Here is a 21,511-nt window from a genome sequence, read left to right on the forward strand (position 1 = left end):
TGTAACAGTGTTATTAAGCTATTGAAGTGTGTGTCCAAAGCCCAATGGGGACCTGATATATCTACTATGTTATTACTATATAAAGCACCTATCCTATCAAACCTTGACTATGGCTGTCAAGTCTTCATGTCTGCTTCTCAAAGCCGACTCATTAAACTTGATCACATTCATTCAAGAGCTCTAAGAATTCGCCCTGGAGCGTTTGTAACTCCAATCTCGGTTCTTCAAGTAAGTGTTCCGACTTGCACTTGTTCATTCGGCGTCAACAGATATCACATAAATACTTTCCAAAGATGAAGGGTGATATTGCTGGAATATTGCTAAAAGTGGCGTAAAACCAAACTCACTCACTCACTCAGTTAGAATTCAGTTACTGGTATATTCAAAGAGGACAAATATTCTCAAAAAATATTTAAGTAAGACAATTTACACACTAATGTTATTGGTCATGATCTTAAATGAGTTCGAAAATGTGTGTCTTATGGCCCTTGCTCAGTGCGTTTCAACCTAGTGCATACCGCGCGAAATGGGGACAAGTGTTCTTAGAAACTACAGAAGTTAGATGACTGAAAGTTGCATGCTTATATAAGAGAGACTTGCCAAGACTGATTTCGAATATTGGTGCCGTATATGATATTTTTTCCAGAGTTACTTTCCCTGCTACATGTTTTAAGATTTTGAGCATGCAGTTACGTCCCTTGACGTTTGATAGCGTCTTCAATAGGGACAAGTTTTCTAAAATAATACTCAAGTTAGCTTATCAAAGAGATACTAAGAGAATGAGTTCGAGAATCGGTGCCATAAATTATTTTTTCCAGAGAAGGGGCCTTTTGTATGTATTTATTTCACATTTAATCACTTTCTTTCTCATGACATATATTTGGTGTCTATCTCTTCTTAAGGCTTCATAGGACTCGTTTTATATAGTTTATACTCACAACAACACTGTGTATGAGCAAAACAATTCTAATGTGCACCATGGCGGAGGATAGTGGTGTGTATCTCTTCTTAAGGCTTCATGGGACTCGTTTTATGTAGTTTATACTAACAACAATACTGTGTATGAGCAAAACAATTCTAATGTGCACCATGGCGGAGGATAGTGGTGTGTATCTCTTCTTAAGGCTTCATAGGACTCGTTTTATATAGTTTATACTCACAACAACTCTGTGTATGAGCAAAACAATTCTAATGTGCACCATGGCGGAGGATAGTGGTGTGTATCTCTTCTTAAGGCTTCACAGGACTCGTTTTATATAGTTTATACTCACAACAATACTGTGTATGAGCAAAACAATTCTAATGTGCACCATGGCGGAGGAAAGTGATAACGCTGTTTTCTTGTTTAATTAAAACTATGAGACAAAATATTTATGTAAAAACACATTGAAGCAATGTAGACAAATTTGTCTTTCAACAACATGAATTCATTTTTATTTTTAAAAAGCACTGTCAGTACGACAGAAGCATTCGGGGCTACTTGTGTTACACCGATGGCAGCTGCCACAAAGTTACAACAGTAAATATATTGCAAATGTAGGCAACAAAACATGAAAAATTAACTTTTATATTCGGCCCAAGTATTGCGAGTTCATGAAACTAAAGTAATTATACACACAATGAATACATATTTATTTATCTCGCAACTACTGTTAAGGATATCTAGGATATCTAGCATGATTTGTTTAGTTTGGTCAACATCAGATGGCGTGGTATTGATCTGACGTATGTTTTGTTTGGGCTGGTTTAGTGGGTTGTTCAGATTGTTTGTTTGAGATTGTTGGTGTGGGTTGTATATTTTTGGAGGATGGTATGTACTTCTAAGGGTTGTATTTTTTGGGCGATTTGGTAATGGGGGTGGGAAGTTTGGCTTGCTGGATATTGGAGGGAAAGAGTGATGGAGCCCGAGGAGATGCTATTGTTGAGGATGATGCCATGACAAACAGAGTACAATGAGGGTATGCACAATAAAGGGGGAAAAGGTGAAAATAAAACAAGTGGCTGCCTTTCAAAAAGAATCTAGTACGTGGAGGAACAGAAAATTATTTTGTCTGTGCTTGATATAGTTTTAGAGCAAAGGTATATTAATATCAATGTGACATTAAGTTTAACTTGAGGCAATTAATACTTCAGGTGGTGTATATTAAAGGTAGGTGGCTATTCTGGGATATACGCTATTTTCTACCTGAATAGACAAAGTGTTGTCTGAATGGAAAATAATGCAAGTGAAGAAGAAAAGGAAACACAAACTTAATTAAAGTTATATGGAAATACTTGAATAAAGTACGGTGGATAATGGAAATAAACTAGAATCATATAGTGATGAATCAACTACACAAGAGGAAATTGGCCAAACTAATTGCTTTGATCTTTGTCGATGATATTTATCTAGCTGGCTTCCAACTGCCCATTGCTATTTCCATTCTTTTACCTCTCAGCGCTATTTATCTCCGGTCTTCCGTTTGCCCATTGTCCACTGCCAATTATCAGGAAGTAATAATTCATGTCCTGGCTTCCAGTTGTCCATAACTATCAGCTATCGGTGCTAATTATCTGTTGGGTTCCCTTGGTTAGTTTCCACCTTTTCTTATCTTATTACTTTTGTTGCCCTTACATGTACATCTATATGCTCTCTGCATCATAGCATTCATTCACCCGATGAAGGAGTAAGTACATACTACGAAACTTTGTGTTCCTCATAAAAAAGGAGTTGACATCCATAAATTCTCTTCCGTATGTGTGTCACTGCTAAATGCCTTTCAAATATTTGATAGAACAATTTAAAAAGAAATAATCCCAGATCTACAAGAATATCAAGTAGTCGATCCGTTTGATGAACACATTTGCATCGTGTCTCACTTCAGCAAACACCGTGCTCTTGCTGCGCAGGATCGCACTGTTTTATGTGTGGCTCTCTGTTGCCAAATCTTAATTTGTCTCTGTAGACTTGCTCCTTAGATGGACACACTTGCAACGTGCCACAACTATATCTTAACGAACAGAATTGCACTGTTTCATACTTGGCTCTCGGTTAATCTCATAATGTCTGAGGACAATTGCAAATTCTGCCTCGGATATTTACCACCATCTCCGCCAGGACTCTTGGAGGTACGTACACAGAGGTGGCAAACTTCGTGTCGCTGTACCAACTGCTGTATAATATGCCTCCAAAAACAGCCAGCTGTTCCATGTGATTGTTTCTGTATTGTTTATACTCAAAGGTAAAAAGCTCAATTAAACCTGTTCCCGGAACCTGGAACAACGTGAGGGTCAACCCTGCACCGTGTACACCGATAAGAATATCCGTTTCGGTGGCCAGTTTTACTTGCTCAGTGACAGTTAGCGTCTCCAAAGCCACGGCTCTTACAAAATCCTTAGGAAATGTGCTTTTCAGAGACTGAATTAGGTCATCTGAATTATTAAACTGTCTGCCTATGACACCTTCAAAGTTTCGCGCATGGGCTACGTAGTTTCTTCTTAACACAACTGTTATCTGAAACCTGTCACAAACTATCTTTCTAGCCGGATCTCCCCCTACGCGATTGGAGACATCATACCGGAAGTCGTCGATGTACGGAATAGTATTGATGTCTCGCACAAGAGGCACGAGTTTTAAATGGGGAACTAGGACAAATTGCTCCAGGAGTGTTGTTTCCTTCAACCACCCCATTCTGACGACCTTCTTGAACAGCAGTTCCCACAATCCGTCCAGGGCAGAAGCTGGATGCGCGTCAAGGATGAGAATGGTAGTCTCGATAGCAGTTCTGCTCAATACCCGGGCACTCAGATAGGCACTGTACAGCTCTATGACGGTCCAGTACATATTTGCATAGTCGCCACGTACAATTCCAACAGTCAGTCCCTCAAGGCGATCCTTATACGTTATCGCACCTCCATCGGGTTCACCAATAGCAGTTATGATACCGTATGCAGAAGACGGTGCAACGCGGTTTCTCTTATATGCGAGTTTAAACATTTTCATCAGACGAGATTTGCCTGAACAGCCTGTTGTTATAAATCTGTCTGTAAAGTTGAAATATTCTTCGTTTTCGTTTTGGTATTTTACATGAGCTATGTTTTCCCCTCCTCGCCTGACACCGACAGCCTTTGAAGAGTTAATCACAACATTCTGCAGTTGCATTACATGTGACTGCAAATATTCCATTTCCCCCGAACACTGTGTGAGATTGCCACGTTCTCCTTTGTATAAAAACCTGCTCGGTGTAATGTCATTTTTCTTATGTAGTGTCAGAAATAACAACAGGAGATTGGTGACCGTGGCAACAATGCAAGTGGTCTGAAATGCTAATATAATTGACTTTGAACGGCGTCTACATATACACATTTTACTAACGTTATAGTTATCCAGTACCAGTTCACCGTCCGATACACAGGTCCTGTTCTATCTCACGCAGTCCGATATACGTGTCCTGTACCAACTCGCACAGTCAGTTATACGGGTTCTCTACCAGCTCACACTGTCAGATATACGGGCCATGTACCAGCTTACACAGTCAGACATATGGGTCCTGTACCAGCTCACAGTCAGATATATGGGTCCTGTACCAGCTCACACAGTCAGATATACGGGTCATGTACCAGCTCACACAATGAGTTGTACGGGTCCGGTACCAGCTCACAGTCACACATGCGGTTCCTGTGCCAGCTCACACTGTCAGAAAAAGAGGTCCTGTACTAGTTGAGCATCCACATAAGTGCATGCATGAAGCACACTATATCCGGACACGTTTGGCTTGAAATCTGCAGCTCCTGTAATTACAAAGACATATTTCAAATTCCAGAAAGCTAAAACTTACAGACAGCCGATACACAGATTATCACACTAAAGCAAACATCAGCCATGTATACTCCTTGAAAACGAAATGTTTAGGTGTACTGAAATGTGATTTATTGAAACATGACGGATATTTAAAAGCAGATAAATAGATGTTTAATTCAAACACTTCTTAGTCTGTTAGTTATGGCTGACATATCAGTAAGATGTGGATGATATCTCGCGGTGGTCAGGTATATATCGAGTCACGAATACTAAAAGGCTGCACGACCTAAAGTAATAAGTGGCCTCGATATATCACAATCACGTCAGGAGGACACGTTCTTGATTAAAAGTATCTCAATATACAAACAATTCATTGAGGAAACATAATGACATCGTTTACAGAGCCTTCACGCAGTCGTTTGTGAAATTGCCATTCGATTGCTACCTAGTCTGTAGGCAAATAGTGCATATTATTGACCTCTACAACTCACGAATCTAGAAACATGATAAAACAAGGAACATAATCGTGGTGACGTTCGATTCCACAATTACCAGATCCTTGCAGCTAAGGGACGCAACTACACACAGCAAACTGTATGCTTTAGTCAATGTCATGAGGGCATTAAGCGAAGTGCAAGGACATGCCAGTTATTCTAACGCCTAACATCCACATGTACTCTTCAAATCTTATCCAGTCCTTTTGAACGGTAGTATTGACGTTTGCAGTTGAATTTTGCTACTTGTATCCAATATATATGAATGTCATATATCCTAAGTAGGGCCGTATCGGAAGTACCCAGGTGAACCGCTCGAAATAGGTCAAATTACTGGTGTCTAGTTTGCAGTCACAGAGGTAATACCCAAAGCATCTTAAAAATGCATTAGGAACTTGGGGAAACGTTTTGCACACACTTTGGTCAGATTAAATGTGTGCGTGTTTTTTGTTTGTTTGTTTTTGCTCTTTGTCCCATTTTATCCTCTAGGCCTTTCTCTGTCTGTATTGTGTTACGAGTGGAAGTGGAACGAAGGGATACACTCCAAATCCATTCGCACAATTAAAGGATCGCACAACAATTAAGACAGATATTTATTAACAATGCATGATAGATTACCCATACAGCTAAGTTTACTATGGGAGAATTAGGCTTGGGCTACCATGTACAAATAATACCACCATCAAAGGGCTACAGCAAATTGTATACTTATATAGTCACCCTGATTTCCATGTTTGATTGTTCACTCCACTCCTTGGTCCACGAAAACACATATATCCATAGTTGCACATAAGCTCACACTGCAAGTTTTCCAAGGCACACATTTGCAAATATCAGCATGATTTCTAGTTCAGTTTCACAAGCCCCGACATGGGATACAATCTCTCACACAGTGTTCTGAACTTTAACATTAAAAATGAGGAGGTTAAAATACAGGTCTGGCCAACACCCAAGAAGCTGAAAAAAACTATTTTTGAATCACCACCACCTTATACTATAATGCTGATTAGCTACAAGCTTCACTTGTGACATAATTACTTAACCCGCTCAGTCAGCCCGCTCCCCAGGTGTAGTATTCAAACAAAATTACGCAACCCAAGCCTTCTTGTTTCAATTCAAGTCTAAATGCATCTGATATACTAACAAACATATAAAAGCATACACCCATACACATAACAATTGCGATTACTGCCCGGAGTCTACTCTTTCCACAAATACCATAACGTTAGGGGTTTTTAGTGAGTGAGTTGGGTTTAACGCCTCTTTTTAACAGTATTACAGCTATGGCGCGGCGTATCAGCTTAATGTGCGAGGAAAGCCCGCAGTGATGCAGAGGTTTACCATAATGGTGCTGACAAACCTAGAAACATGACCTGGGCAAACCGGGATTCGAACCCACAATCGTAGGTTTCTTATGAGCCCATGGGACGCAACTCTGCACAGCGAATCGCGGCGTCTTAGACGACTGGGCTATCCGTGACCCCTTAGAGGTTTTGAAGCATAAGGGGTTACTGATAAATAAAATCACAGAAAATTTGATTATTTTTTTTCACAACGTCAAATGGCTTTAAGTAATTACTTTCGTTGTTTTTATTTATTTAAGTGATACTGTGGAAAGCACATTTCCAAGAGCTTTCTATATATCTGTAACACATGGTATGGTTTCCAAAAGGGGTCACGTGACCAGCCCCTAATGCATTATGATAGGAATTTAACTTTGAACTGGTTTGGACGGGGATATGTAGGCGAGGTGAGGTGAAATGGGCTTTAACGTCGCGTCCAAGATTATTGCATTTATATAAGGACGTGCATGCACGTGTGTGTGTGTGTTTGTGTGTGTGTGTGTGTGTGTGTGTGTGTGTGTGTGTGTGTGTGTGTGTGTGTGTGTGTGTGTGTGTGTGTGTGTGTGTGTGTGTGTTGCTGCTTGTACTAGTCCGGACCGATGTCGATTTATATTGCTAGCCAACTGAGATACCATGCCGCAGTTTAACATGAATATCCCACGCAGACACAGTATACTGACTCCGAGGCGACCAGTCCTTGTTTTAGCCATTTCATGCCGAGCGCCATACATGGTAACAACAAGTACCATCTTTTTACGTCTTTTGGTATGACGCGGCCGGGGATCAGACCCCGGACCTTTCTCTCTCCAGGCGGACGTTCTACCACTAAACCACAGAGGCGGTCGCAGAGGGTATGTAACCGGTAAAAGAGATAGGAACAAGAAGCAGGCAAACATAAACAAAAATCTACCTAGTTTCTGTAAGCCTTTAATCAGACGTTATTTAATGAGTCGTTCTCTGGCATGAGCGTTGTTTTTTTCTGCACAAACGTGAATGTCACATATTATTATACACGAGTTGTATGTTTTTACCTATACGTTACCCAGCAAACACCGTCAACCACGTGTAGAAGCAGGGATGTGGCATAACAATAACTGCACAGTCTTCGTTACCCAGCACGCACCGTCTCACACTTGAAACAGCAAGGGTTTGGAATCACAACAACTGCACAGCCTTCGTTACCCAGCACGCACCGTCTCACACTTGAAACAGCAAGGGTTTGGAATCACAACAACTGCACAGTCTTCGTTACCCAGCACGCACCGTCTCACACTTGTCACAGCAAGGGTTTGGAATCACAACAACTGCACAGTCTTCGTTACCTAGCACGCACCGTCTCACACTTGAAACAGCAAGGGTTTGGAATCACAACAACTGCACAGCCTTCGTTACCCAGAACGCACCGTCTCACACTTGAAACAGCAAGGGTTTGGAATCACAACAACCGCACAGTCTTCGTTACCCAGAACGCACCGTCTCACACTTGAAACAGCAAGGGTTTGGAATCACAACAACTGCACAGTCTTCGTTACCCAGAACGCACCGTCTCACACTTGAAACAGCAAGGGTTTGGAATCACAACAACTGCACAGTCTTCGTTACCCAGCACGCACCGTCTCACACTTGAAACAGCAAGGGTTTGGAATCACAATAACTGAACTATATCTTCGATTTCACCAGGGACGTCTTGTAAACATGGCTGGACAAGAAACGTGGCGGGCAGCGGTGTCGGCGTGCTTTGTTTGTGCACGTCTGAGTTGAAGGACTGACAAGCAGACACCAGCTCGAGTCGTGTTGATGCACTATGCTGTGGCGTGTGTGCAGTGCGATTATTTAAGCTAGAAGACAAAGATCGCAAACATCCAGCCATCCTGTGTCACCCTCCGGATCACGTGACTATCACAACTAGCAGGTTCAAGCCTTCAAATCAAAGTATCTAAGATGTGGCCCAAGATATAGCATTATGTGTCCTTTGTGACACAAGCGCTCTAAAAAACGACGTTTTGCATCATTTTTGGCCTTCTCCGAGTGCTCGTTAGTTGAAAAATTGACTAGCAGTAGTTTTGTGTGCGAACTCGAGACGTATATGCTATTCAAAAGAAGTTAATTATTTTGAATGGTATATTTTGGCCTTGTCGAAACAAGATTGTTTTGGACACGCAAGAAACGTATGATCATGGCTTCGAATCCCAGATTCGCCCATATTTTGTTTCTAGGTTTGTCAGAACCATGCCCGTGTTGGTGAATCCCGTCAAAGTTGTACAAGTCTGAGAGCTGCATCAGTTCGGGTTTTCCTTCCACATTAAGCTGACACGCCGTGATATGACTGCAATAATGTTAACGGCGGCGCTAAACCCAACTTACTCACTCACTCACTCGCTCAAAATCGTTTCATTGACCTGATGGCGTGATCACAACGCGTACGTACACAATGTTTATGGAACCTAACAACGCTCGTGTTTATTTTCATGTTCACACCATCATGGCAAGACCGCCTCCCTGGTCTAATGGCAGAGCGTCCGCCCGGAGAGCGGAAGGTCCGGGGTTCGATCCCCAGCCGTGTCATACCGAAAGATGTTAAAAGATGGTACTTGTTGTCACCATGTCTGGCGCTCGGAATTAAGGGGCTAAAACAAGGACTGGTCGGCTCGGAGTCAGTATACTGTGTCTGAGTGGGGAACTCATGTTAAACTGCGGCATGGTATCTCAGTGAGCTAGCACTATAAATCGGAATCAGTCCGGACTAGTACAAGCACACACACACACACACACACACACACACACACACGTCGCTTTATAAGTGCAATAATCTTCGACGCGACGTTTAACCCCATTTCACCTCACCTCACCTCACCTCACCTCACCATCAGGGCAAGGTTGTAGTGCTCGTGGTACTGCTTCTCAGTTGCACTTTTGAAGTATGACTTGTACGTGTTACTAAGGAAACCCGCTATTGTGTCATCCTTATTATTAGGGATGTATTGGCTGAAGTTTTCCATTGCAATGTATTGCAATACTTAGGTGTGTTTTGTGACATGGATTGCAATATATTGGTCTTGAACATACTGCTGATTTCTTCCTCCTTCGAACGGTCCTTCTTTCTTTCTCTTGTTGAGAGTGACTTTGTAATCGGGAAGGTCAGTCATTGAGGAACAACACAGTGACAACTAGCAGTGCGTGCTAGTATTATTCCATCAAGACTAGTTGTTCCACGAAGATCTTAACTTATTTCTTTATTGACAAAACGCAAAAGATATGACGTCATAGTCGTATATAGAAAAGCGCCAAATTTCAAGCTCTCTGTTTTCCCCAAAACTTAAATACCTTCTCTGTCTAGATTAAAGTCGTGTTTTCTGCACGAATTGTATTGTCACACGTCCTTTTAATATTGTAGTAACCGCAACCTGACATTTTGTAACCTATAATTGTAGATATAATTAAACAGATGTGCCTACCGACAAGACTGAAAAAAGTACTTTTTTTATGAATATTAGCTTCCGCGGTGATGCGGCCGTAAAACAAGCTGTTTCAACCAGAGGGGATTTTATCTTGATTTAATAGCCACTTAAGAATCAAAATCGAGCAATTTCTCAATTCATGGTAGAATAAGTCTTCAGGAACCCATGCTTGCCGAAAAAGGCGACTGTGTTTGTCGTAAGAGGCGACTAACGGAATCGGGTGGTCAGGATTGCTGACTTGGTTGATGCATATCATCGTATCCCAATTGCATGGATCGATGCTCATGATGTCAATCGCTGGATTTCTGGACCAGACTCGATTATTTGCAGACCGCCGCTTATAGCCGGAATATTGCGGTGTGCGGCGTTAAACAACAAATATACAAACAAACAATGAAGTTCTGTTTACCGGTAATACCGTGCAGTCTTACTATTTAGTCATTTAGTTATTCATTACTTTCAATTTTGATTGTTTTATTTATTCTCTAAAGCAGAATGTTCTACTGAAAGGGATAATTTTGAATGTCAAAAGGCCTTTAAATCACTTACTTGCTTTTTTCTGTTGGTAAGACAATGAAAACAAGAAATGGCAGTATGGTATAATGGAGTATTGTCAATGCGACAAAAGATCCGATAAACTTGGTATCACGATCCTATAAATATGCAAATGAGATCGCCTAGCAGGAACTACCTTTGAGCTGTATAACGTCTGCTTGAGTGAGTGAGTGAGTGAGTTTGGTTTAACGCCGCTTTTAACAGTATTTCAGTTATATCGCGGCGTGTCAGCTTAATGTGGGAGGAAAGCCCGAAGTGATGCAGTTCTCAGACGTTTACCACCCCGGTGAAACCCACGAGCACGGGTATGGTGCTGACAAACCTAGAAACATAATCGGGGCGAACCGGGATTCGAACCCACAATCATAGGTTTCTGGCGTGCCAAAGGGACGCAACTCTGCACAGCTGCTTGATCAATAAGTTATTATCTGATATTCCCATTAGTTGTTTCCTAATATATGGGTGTTTCTGTGGACAAACATGACTGTAAATAATTTGGCACTACATGTATTTGATAAATGAGGCGGTTTACTCAAACATTGTCTTCATACGCGCTTTCTACAGATACTTTATTAAGTAAAAAAGTCATAGATCATTTAAGAGTGAGTGAGTGAGTGAGAATGGGTTCAAGCCGCGTGTTGCAATGTTTCACCAATATCACGACTGGGGTCACACCACAGATAGATTTCAGGCATGGTATCCATGTGGTCAGAAGATGTAGGTTAGTCCAACGCCCCAAATGCTTTATTGAGGGTGTGGTACTGTTGACATTAAAATACCGACTAAAACGACAATCAAATGGTCTCAATGCGAAATTGGATGCAAGACAGTGTGGATCGTTGATTCGATGTTCATGGTGTCAGCCACTGGTTTACCGTGCAGAACGTCGTGTACTTACGGCCTGTCGCGATAAAGCTGAACTACTGCTGACCGTGTTGTAAATAAAGTGGACGTACGACAGTGTGGATCGTTGATTCGATGTTCATGCTGTCAACCACTGGTTTACCACGCAGAAAGCCGTGTACTTACGACCTGCCGCGATAAAGCTGGACTACTGCTGACCGTGTTGTAAATAAAGTGGATGTACGACAGTGTGGATCGTTGATTCGATGCTCATGCTGTCAACCACTGGTTTACCACGCAGAAAGTCGTGTATTTACGGCCCGCCGTGATAAAGCTGGACTACTGCTGACCGTGGTGTAAATAAAAGCGACAAAAACTTTTCCAAAATCATAAGACATCTCTGCTAAATTGAAAGATTTAAACTATATCATGAGTTTATGAATCGCTGTCAAAAAGTAATGATTCTAGGTGCTTTCGAAAAGGTGGAACCCGTAACAAACATATGTGAAACAGTTCACCTTAAACAATCACGGCAACATATGGTAAGTCAAAATAGGGAATTGCATTGGACGTCAGTTTCACTGATGCGTCAAATTTGGAAATGTCCTTCATATGTCTACCACAAATTTTATGAATTCAAGGCTTTCCTGAGAATGAATGTTGAAACTGCAGGAGTGTTGATGATGGAACGTTATTGTTATTTACAGATTAATTAAATACAGCAGGGTTTGTGTGATCCTGGCTAGTTAGACTCAGCTCAGGGCCATTGCCCCCTCAACTCGCCGACCAGACAGCGGATTGAACTTCGCCCAGGAAGCGCTGCCTGGTCAAACCCACCCAGAACCTTTCGGAGAATGTGAAGACTCCCAAACACTGCAGCCTTCTGCATCACCCAGATTGTCAGAAGGGCTGTATTCCTGAAAGCAAATCCGGGTACTCTCCCACTGTCAGTCAACAGATTGGGAGGTACCAAACCTAAGCCAACGAGAACAATGGGGAAGCGGACAACTTGGTACTTGGGAGGCAAGCGTGACATTACGAAAGCGAGGTCCGCATATTTGCCATGTTTTTCCTGCATCTTGTCAATCACAATAGTGTCAAGAGGGACAGAAAATTCAAAAATATGAATGATTTCATTGGATTTATCAAAAAGGACAAGATAGGTTTGTTGGCCTGGATACGTCTTAGGCTGTATACGACCCTATTCCAAAGGATTTTGTATTTCTCATTTTCAATGACGCCCTCTAAATATTCCGGGTCGCACCTCTGTTTCAAAACCACAAGCATGGCGAAGACGGTAATAAAATGATGGAGCCACGCCATCATGTCGCTTAAGATACTGTGTTTGTGTGTATAGGCATTCACTGACAATGTGTTGGACAGTCTCATTAAATTCATTACATAATCTACAATTCATATTTACATTTTGATGCAAACATTGATGGTTTCGAGTGAGAAGTGACCAGACCTGAGTAGCAAACAGAAAGCCTTCTGTTTCACTTTTCAGGCGAGCCGACCTCATCCAAGCGAAGGACTCTGCCGGGTTGCTGATCTTCTCAACACACTGTATTTAATCTCGATGCAGTGGTCGTTTAGATAGCCTCTCCTTAAAAGTCTGGGCCGATTTTATATGGCGCTTGGTTGACACTCACTTCTGTACCATCCAGCAGTACAGAACCATCAACAAAAGCATCACTGACATTGATAATATGTACCACATCCTTGGCCCGTTTACGGAAACTGTGGAATGCCTTACTTTCACCATGAGTCTTGACGTGCTTCACAAGAAAATCATCAGAGAAATAAAATTGTGCAACCCCCCCCCCAACCTCCCCCCCCCCCCCCCCCCCCCACACACACACACCCCCCCACCCCCCCCCCCCCCACCCCCCACCCCCCTGTGATATAGTAAATATAAGCGATTGAGGGAAGAGCGCGGGTGGTGGAATCTATTGTTTGACATGATTTTTCGTGTGAGGGTGTAAATGCCGTGAAGTTCCTCCAATCAAAAACACCAAAAGAATATGAAAGGACGGGTACAATATTAGTATTTGTGGCTTTAACTTTATTGCGAGCGTTTAGGGTTAACCTTCGTGTTTCAATTTGGGAATCAAGACATAGCAGTAAGCGCATGCATTTGGAAAATGTTTCAGCACGAGGTAGTAGATACAATATAATTGCTTTGAACAGAAGACCCATACTGTCATCAGACAACAAAGTTTTATTATTCCGATATTCCTGAGTTGACGGCTCAGGTCAAGGTACACTCGTGGATGTTACACAAGCTCATGTCGTCGTGCACTTGGGGATGTTACACTCCTCCCAGCGTTTGCCGGGGTCGGTTGTGTAGCACCATAGCTTCTCCGACCCATGCATCATTCCTGGGTCACGACAGTAGTTGGCGACGTCTATAATGCTTTCAGGACCAGCCATGGACGTAGCGGAAAAGGAAATATTCTCGTATGGATGACTGTGCGGTTTTGTACTGTACCATTTTTGGCAGGTGCGCCCTGACTTGGTGGTTGCTTCCGTCCCACCATACAATCGCCTGCTCCCCTTCTGATGATAGCATGTGGTGACTGCCAAGAAGAGGATAATATTCTTATAATAGAGAAGATAATATTCATATGGAGACAAGATGATATGCATTGATATGGGGAACAAAGATAATAGTCATAAGGAGAAAAGAGGACAATATTCATGTAGAGAAAAGAAGATATTATTCATATACAGACAAGATGATATTCGTATTTAGACAAGAAGATAATATTCATATAGGATAATAACTTATTGATATGGACAAGAAGATAATCTTCATATATCGAGAAAAGGAGATTATCATTCACATGGGTTAATACCGCTTTCAGCAATATCCCAGCTACATGACAGCTATAATCGAGTCTGGGCCAGACAAACCAGGGGTTGATATTATTGACCACGCCACTTGCCATCGGGGTACGACGACACGCAAGTCAGGTGGAATGAAATGAAGACTAATATATGGCTCAACGTCTAACTATCATGTGATCCAAGATGTTAAACTGAATACAGAACCGTCAAACAGATTGGGGTCCCTAGCAAATTTGATTCACGCAATTCAAACGTTTTCCAGTGTCGGAGTTAATCATTACCGAGAGTATGCCTCAGTGTACGTTACAGACGCTGCATCGGAATATAGAACTTGGCGGAGCTTAGTCACTCTATAGATTGGACACCCGTCTTTACTATTGGGAACGCCTTCATTGTCACAGGGCTAACACTACTCGTTAATTATTCGTTAATCTAGATATTCGGTTTTTCACTGGTACTGTTATTGTTCGGATTAACGTGGTTTTACTGTACAAAACTCACGGTTGTTGCAGGAAATGTCGACTTGGGACCAACTCCCGGCGGCGTCGCACGCAGATGTGAAGACCTTACCGCCGATGTTGAAAGAACCAGATTTACACGTGTACTTGGCAACACGACCGGTGTCTGTGAGGGTTATTTTGACGCTGGTGCTGTCTCGTGGTGGGGGTGCCGTCGTCGAACAGGTTGGTGATACTGCAAGGTGTTAGTGAGTGAGTTGTTGTTCCCCAGCTTTCAACAATATTTAGGTAGCTATCTACAGTATGTTAGCTGTAGTAAGGCGAATTGAGGAAGGGGCGACGAGTGTGTCGTAATTGTTGAAGCTCTATAGGTGACATGGACAGTTTGTCTGTTTGTTGTTTAACACCGCACTCAGAAATATTCCAGCTTCATGACGGCGGTCAGTAAATAATCAAGACTGGACCAGACAATCCAGTGATTTTTACATCATGAGCATCGATCCACGCAATTGGGATACCATGACATGTATCAACCAAGTCAGCGATACTGTCAATCCGATCCCGTTAGTCGCCTCTTACGACAAACATAGTCGCCTTTTACGGCAAGCATGGGTTGCTGAAGACCTATTCTAGCCCGGATCTTCCCGGGTCTGTTAGACAAGTACCTCAGCACAGCTGAATGCAAAAGTTTGAAGTGCGAATCTGAGACTCAGCAGATCCTGGCACGACCAAGGTACACAATTTAGCATAGCGTGTCGCGGGGCTTTTGAGCACTGTTAAGATGGAGTCTGTGGCAGTTCAGTAACTATGAAAATGAGACAATATTGCACTTCACGAACAGTAAACCTCATTTCTCGTACCTACCTTTTGCTTTCTCCGGCTTTTGACCTATATCGTCTACCGCTTTCTTCGATGTGTGTTTAATCTCATCAACAGATTGCTCAGATCCTTGCCCGATATCCGAAACTTTGTTGTTCTCATCAGCGGGCTGCTTCGATGTTTGCTGGAGATCCTTATTAGGTTTATCATTGCTAGCTTGATCTGTAAGAGCCATGAGGTTAAAAGCAACATCATTTATTTTGATCAGCTGAATAAACAGTCAGCCCAACAGTAGCCCAGTGTTATAAAGTAGGTACCCCAACAGTAGTCCAGGCTTACATTTGTGTGTTGCTTAACGCCGCAATCAGCAATATTCCAGCTATATGACGGCAGTCTGTAAATAATCGAGTCTGGACAAGACAATCCAATGGCTGACATTATGAGCATCCATCTACGCAGTTGGGATACGATGACCTGCCAGGCTTATAAAGTAATTACTTCGACAGTAGCCTAGGTTTATACCACAGTTAACAAATCAGTAGCCTAGGCTTATCAAAATGTTACAAAAACAGTAGCACCAGTTGTTGTTTTTATACAACGGATATCCCGATGGTATCCCACGCTTTATACGTAATAACTTCGAAAGCCGCCAATACCTTTTTAACAACAGTAAAACCAACTGCATCTTAGACTTAAAAGCTTATACAACAGACACCTTGACAGTAGCCAAGGTTTATGCAGCAGTTATTCCGACAGTTACCCAGTTACCAGTTATATTTCAACAGATACCCTGACGCTAGCCCAAGGTTGAATAGCAGTTACTCCGACAGTAGTCAAGATGTAAAACAACAGATAGCCATACATGTCAATGGGTTCAACAAAGAGCTAAAAAGAAAGGAGATTTTCAAAACGTAACGCCAGCTGCGCATGCGCCCTCCTGATCATTAATACAACGCCTCGTCGTTGCCTCCTCATTGTATACACTGGCCTAAATCATTTAACGCACTGCTTGAAGTTCTGTACAGCCTATGATTCCCTACGTGATATCCAGTTATGTTCAATTGAAGCCAGAATGAGTGTCATGGAGAGACTATGCAATAAGTTGCATTGTGAGCATCACGGACTTCTACAAACGACGCGTGTACAACGCGGATCCAAAGGTCGAGACTAAAGCCAGTGATGGCAAATGTTTCGTGGTCACCTGAACCGTATGCCTGTTCATATGCGCGTGATGTATTCTACATCCGGTTCCCCCTTTGGACCCAAGACAGCGACAGCGTTAGGCACGGCTTTGTAACCCTACTGTCCGGTTTTGGGCAAGATGAGGACTCTTATTAGACAAGACTTTTTGCCATGTATATTGACAAATTGTAAAGCAAACTGAAAGGAGTAATGATAATGATCGAATGTAATATAAATCAGATGTGCATACCTTGCTCAATCCCTTTCCTTGTGTTGTCGCCTTTATGTTTGCTTTCCAAAACCAGCAAACGTTGTAACATCGTCTCCGCAAACAGATCCATTCTCACTGAAACCATACAACGCCATACCTTACGCCATACCTTCAACTTAGAAGGACGGCTATCAACCAAACCAATACGAATTTCTGTCTGAGCTCTAACGGTTAAGACCGCCTCCGTGATCTAGTGGTAGAGCGTCCGCCCGGAGAGCGGAAGGTCCGGGGTTCGATCCCCGGCCGCGTCATACCGAAAGACGTTAAAACATGGTACTTGTTGTTACCCTGTCTGGTGCTCGGCATTAAGGGGCATTGGTCGGCTCGGAGTTGGTATACTGTGTCTGAGTGGGGTAATCATGTTAAACTGCGGCATGGTATCTCAGTGAGCTAGCACTATAAATCAGCATCAGTCCGGTCTAGTACAAGCAGTCACACACACACACGTGCATGCACGTCGCTATATAAGTGCAATAATCTTGGACGCGACGTTAAACCCAATTTCATCTCACCTCTAACGGTTAGAGATTTAATGGAAAGTGCGCGGAGGCACGTTCTCTTATGGATATGCTTAAGTCAAGTTGGGGTCCCTACAGCCGCATATACAAGTGTATATGGAAATATTGTCCATGTGTTCTGAACAACCTTGGTCTTTGTTGATTTGCATAGACATAAATATGACCATGTCCAATATGGAAATCCTTAAAACGGAGGCAACAAAATCTGAGCGTCGTCAAACAAACGAACATTGCGCTGACAATCGTCACTCCAGACTAGACTGACGATAGTCGTAGCGGTGAAACATTGTTTGGTGAACACGTAGTGTAGGAATAGTGATATAGAGTAAAACCCCGTTAAACCGGACGTTATTATGTATGTATCGGGAATGTGTGGTGTCCGGAGTAGCGGGTTTCACTGTGTAGTGCATACATACGCATGCTACTGCTCTGACTGTCTACATCCTCTCTCAAAGACTTCAGGTCTTCCTCGGCTTGGTCTGGAGTCAGAAAGAGTGTTATTTTTTAATGAGTTATGTCCAAAATGAATGGGTGAATTTGTTTCACGCCGCAGTCAGCAAACTTCCAGCTTCATCACATCGGCTTGTTAATGGTTATGTCTGGACCTGACAAAAGGGTTAGTTAATGGCCATGAGTTGCTTATTTTAATGGCAAACAATAATGGATTATAAGTGATTATTCAATGCAAGCCATCTACTAACCATGGGTTGTATAAGTAATATGAAATACAAGCCACTTACTAACCGTCGTTTATATTAACATATCCATTTCTTGTGTCCCTAGCCGTGATATTGCTGGAAAATTGCTAAAAGCGGCGTAAAACCATACTCGCTCACTTACTCACTCTCTTAATATATGCAGCAAACGATCAACCAACACATATAAGTAAATTGCAAACAATCTACCACCAAGATTTAAGAGTATTCCTCACAAGAAACATTTACAGTTAGTTTACCGTTTGTGGAGCGCACGCTTTGTTGTGATTCCTCCAGATGATCCAGTCTGGACAACACTTGTCTCCATGCTTCCTGCTCGGAGGCTACACACAGAACATATAATCATTCATCTTCAGTCAACCCAGGGTACAACCTACTGTAAGACAACGCTCTTTTATCAACCACGGGTACAACCTACTGTAAGACGGCGCTCTTGTATCAACCACGGGCACAACCTACTGTAAGACGGCGCTCTTTTATCAACCATGGGTACAACCTACTGTAAGACGACACTCTTGTATCAACCACGGGTACAACCTACTGTAAGACGACGCTCTTGTATCAACCCCCATATAACCACTTTAAGACGACGCTCTTTTATCAACCACGGGTACAACCTAAAGTAAGACGATGCTCTTGTATCAACACCCAAATATAAACCACTGTAAGATGGCGCTCTTTTATCAACCACGGGTGCAACCTACTGTAAGACGACGTTGTTGTATCAACCACGGGCACAACCTACTGTAAGACGGCGCTCTTGTATCAACCACGGGTACAACCTACTGTAAGACGACGCTCTTGTATCAACCACGGGTACAACCTACTGTAAGACGGCGCTCTTGTATCAACCACGGGCACAACCTACTGTAAGACGACGCTCTTTTATCAACCATGGGTACAACCTAAAGTGAGACGACGCTCTTGTATCAACCCCTCTATAAACCACTGTAAGACGGCGCTCTTTTATCAACCACGGGTACAACCTACTGTAAGACGGCGCTCTTTTATCAACCACGGGTACAACCTACTGTAAGACGGCGCTCTTTTATCAACCACGGGTACAACCTACTGTAAGACGACGCTCTTGTATCAACCCCCATATAACCACTTTAAGACGACGCTCTTTTATCAACCACGGGTACAACCTAAAGTAAGACGATGCTCTTGTATCAACACCCCATATAACCACTTTAAGACGACGCTCTGGTATCAACCACGGGTACAACCTACTGTAAGACGGCGCTCTTGTATCCACCACGGGTACAACCTACTGTAAGACGGCACTCTTGTATCAACCACGGGTACAACCTAAAGTAAGACGGCACTCTTGTATCAACCACGGGTACAACCTACTGTAAGACGGCGCTCTTGTATCAACCACGGGTACAACCTACTGTAAGACGACGCTCTTTTATCAACCATGGGTACAACCTAAAGTGAGACGACGCTCTTGTATCAACCCCTCTATAAACCACTGTAAGACGGCGCTCTTTTATCAACCACGGGTACAACCTACTGTAAGACGGCGCTCTTTTATCAACCACGGGTACAACCTACTGTAAGACGACGCTCTTTTATCAACCACGGGTACAACCTACTGTAAGACGGCGCTCTTGTATCAACCACGGGTACAACCTACTGTAAGACGGCGCTCTTGTATCAACCACGGGTACAACCTACTGTAAGACGGTACTCTTGTATCAACCACGGGTACAACCTAAAGTAAGACGGCACTCTTGTATCAACCACGGGTACAACCTACTGTAAGACGGCGCTCTTGTATCAACCACGGGTACAACCTACTGTAAGACGACGCTCTTTTATCAACCACGGGTACAACCTACTGTAAGACGGCGTTCTTTTATCAAACACGGGTACAGCTTACTGTAAGACGACGTTCTTGTATCAACCACGGGTGCAACCTACTGTAAGACGACGTTCTTGTATCAACCCCGATTCAACCTTCTGTAAGACGACGCTCTTGTGTTAACCACGGCTACAACCTACTGTAAGACGACGCTCTTGTATCAACCACGGGTACAACCTAGTGTAAGACGACGCTCTTGTATCAACCCCGATGCAACCTAGTGTAAGACGACGCTCTTGTATCAACCACGGGTACATCCTACTGTAAGACGACGTTCTTGTATCAACCCCGATGCAACCTACTGTAAGACGACGCTCTTGTATCAACCACGGGTACAACCTACTGTAAGACGACGCTCTTGTATCAACCACGGGTACAACCTACTGTAAGACGACGCTCTTGTATCAACCACGGGTACAACCTACTGTAAGACGACGCTCTTGTATCAACCACGGGTACAACCTACTGTAAGACGGCGCTCTTGTATCAACCCCGGCACAACCTACTGTAAGACGGCGCTTTTGTATCAACCACGGGTACAACCTACTGTAAGACGACGCCTTTGTATCAACCACGGGTACAATCTAGCGTAAGACGACGCTCTTGTATCAACCACGGGTACGTCCTACTGTAAGACGACGTTCTTGTATCAACCCCGATGCAACCTACTGTAAGACGACGCTCTTGTATCAACCACGGGTGCAACCTTCTGTAAGACGACGCTCTTGTATCAACCCCGATACAACCTACTGTAAGACGACTCCCTTGTATCATCCCCGATGCAACCTACTGTAAGACGGCGCTCGTTTGGCAATCCCGGATAGAACGTAACCCTCTGTTATCAGCCCCGGATATAACCTCGGATGAATATTAAGTAACATACCGTGCTTGATCGGATCCTCTGCCTCTGCCCTACCCAATCCGATTTTGGGTGGGGTCAGGGCCTCATGGTTGTAGCGGAGCACGGCCAATACAGGCACACCCAGAGGGAGGAAGAGACAGAGCCATGTTATAAGTGACCTCATGATAGACGTACTGCTAGCCTGCTTACTATACTTGTGTAACTATATCTGCTTATTTATACACACAATATATAAAGAGGTGACGTCATTTCAGTGTTGTGATTGGTGCAGAAAGGGCGTTTGATTAAGACATATATTAGATCAAAGATATATTTCAATTATTGCTATATATCGTGTTGTACTGAAGTTTTCTTTCAATTTTTCAATAGATGTGTATCGCGTATATTCGTGCAGGAATAGGCAAGGTCGCCTCTTTGGACCAACGGAATTCCAGACAGATCGATATCTTTATGGAAACCTGTATTGACGTCAACGTCCATTGTCCTACCAAT

The 21,511-nt window shown here is 43.0% G+C and overlaps 2 protein-coding genes across 2 annotated transcripts; both read right to left on the reverse strand.

The window, feature by feature from the left end:
* Positions 1-3,037: 3,037 nt before the first annotated feature.
* LOC139457181 (uncharacterized) lies at positions 3,038-4,141 on the reverse strand. The gene has a single exon (XM_071238603.1). The coding sequence runs from the start codon at positions 4,139-4,141 to the stop codon at positions 3,038-3,040; it is 1,104 nt and encodes a 367-aa protein (XP_071094704.1).
* A 9,618-nt stretch (positions 4,142-13,759) lies between these two features.
* On the reverse strand, positions 13,760-21,182 carry LOC139467719 (uncharacterized). Its single transcript, XM_071249232.1, has 7 exons — positions 21,041-21,182; positions 18,527-18,610; positions 17,988-18,050; positions 17,033-17,128; positions 15,646-15,822; positions 14,825-15,016; positions 13,760-14,052 (listed from the first exon to the last, which is right to left on the reverse strand). The coding sequence occupies exons 1-7, from the start codon at positions 21,180-21,182 to the stop codon at positions 13,760-13,762; spliced, it is 1,047 nt and encodes a 348-aa protein (XP_071105333.1).
* Positions 21,183-21,511: the final 329 nt, after the last annotated feature.

Source organism: Haliotis cracherodii, unplaced genomic scaffold, assembly GCF_022045235.1.
Source record: "Haliotis cracherodii isolate W230 unplaced genomic scaffold, xgHalCrac1.p SCAF_1, whole genome shotgun sequence".
Taxonomy (NCBI): domain Eukaryota; kingdom Metazoa; phylum Mollusca; class Gastropoda; order Lepetellida; family Haliotidae; genus Haliotis; species Haliotis cracherodii.

Bases quoted from the DNA above. Each gene is read 5' to 3' on its own strand.
- LOC139457181 (XM_071238603.1), bottom strand. From the start codon at position 4,141: ATGCAACTGCAGAATGTTGTGATTAACTCTTCAAAGGCTGTCGGTGTC.
- LOC139467719 (XM_071249232.1), bottom strand. From the start codon at position 21,182: ATGAGGTCACTTATAACATGGCTCTGTCTCTTCCTCCCTCTGGGTGTG. The intron at 15,017-15,645 runs GTAGGTACGAGA...AACACCTTGCAG, and splicing joins AAAGCCGGAGAAAGCAAAAG to TATCACCAACCTGTTCGACG. The intron at 14,053-14,824 runs GTGAGTTTTGTA...TCTTCTTGGCAG, and splicing joins CGACATTTCCTGCAACAACC to TCACCACATGCTATCATCAG.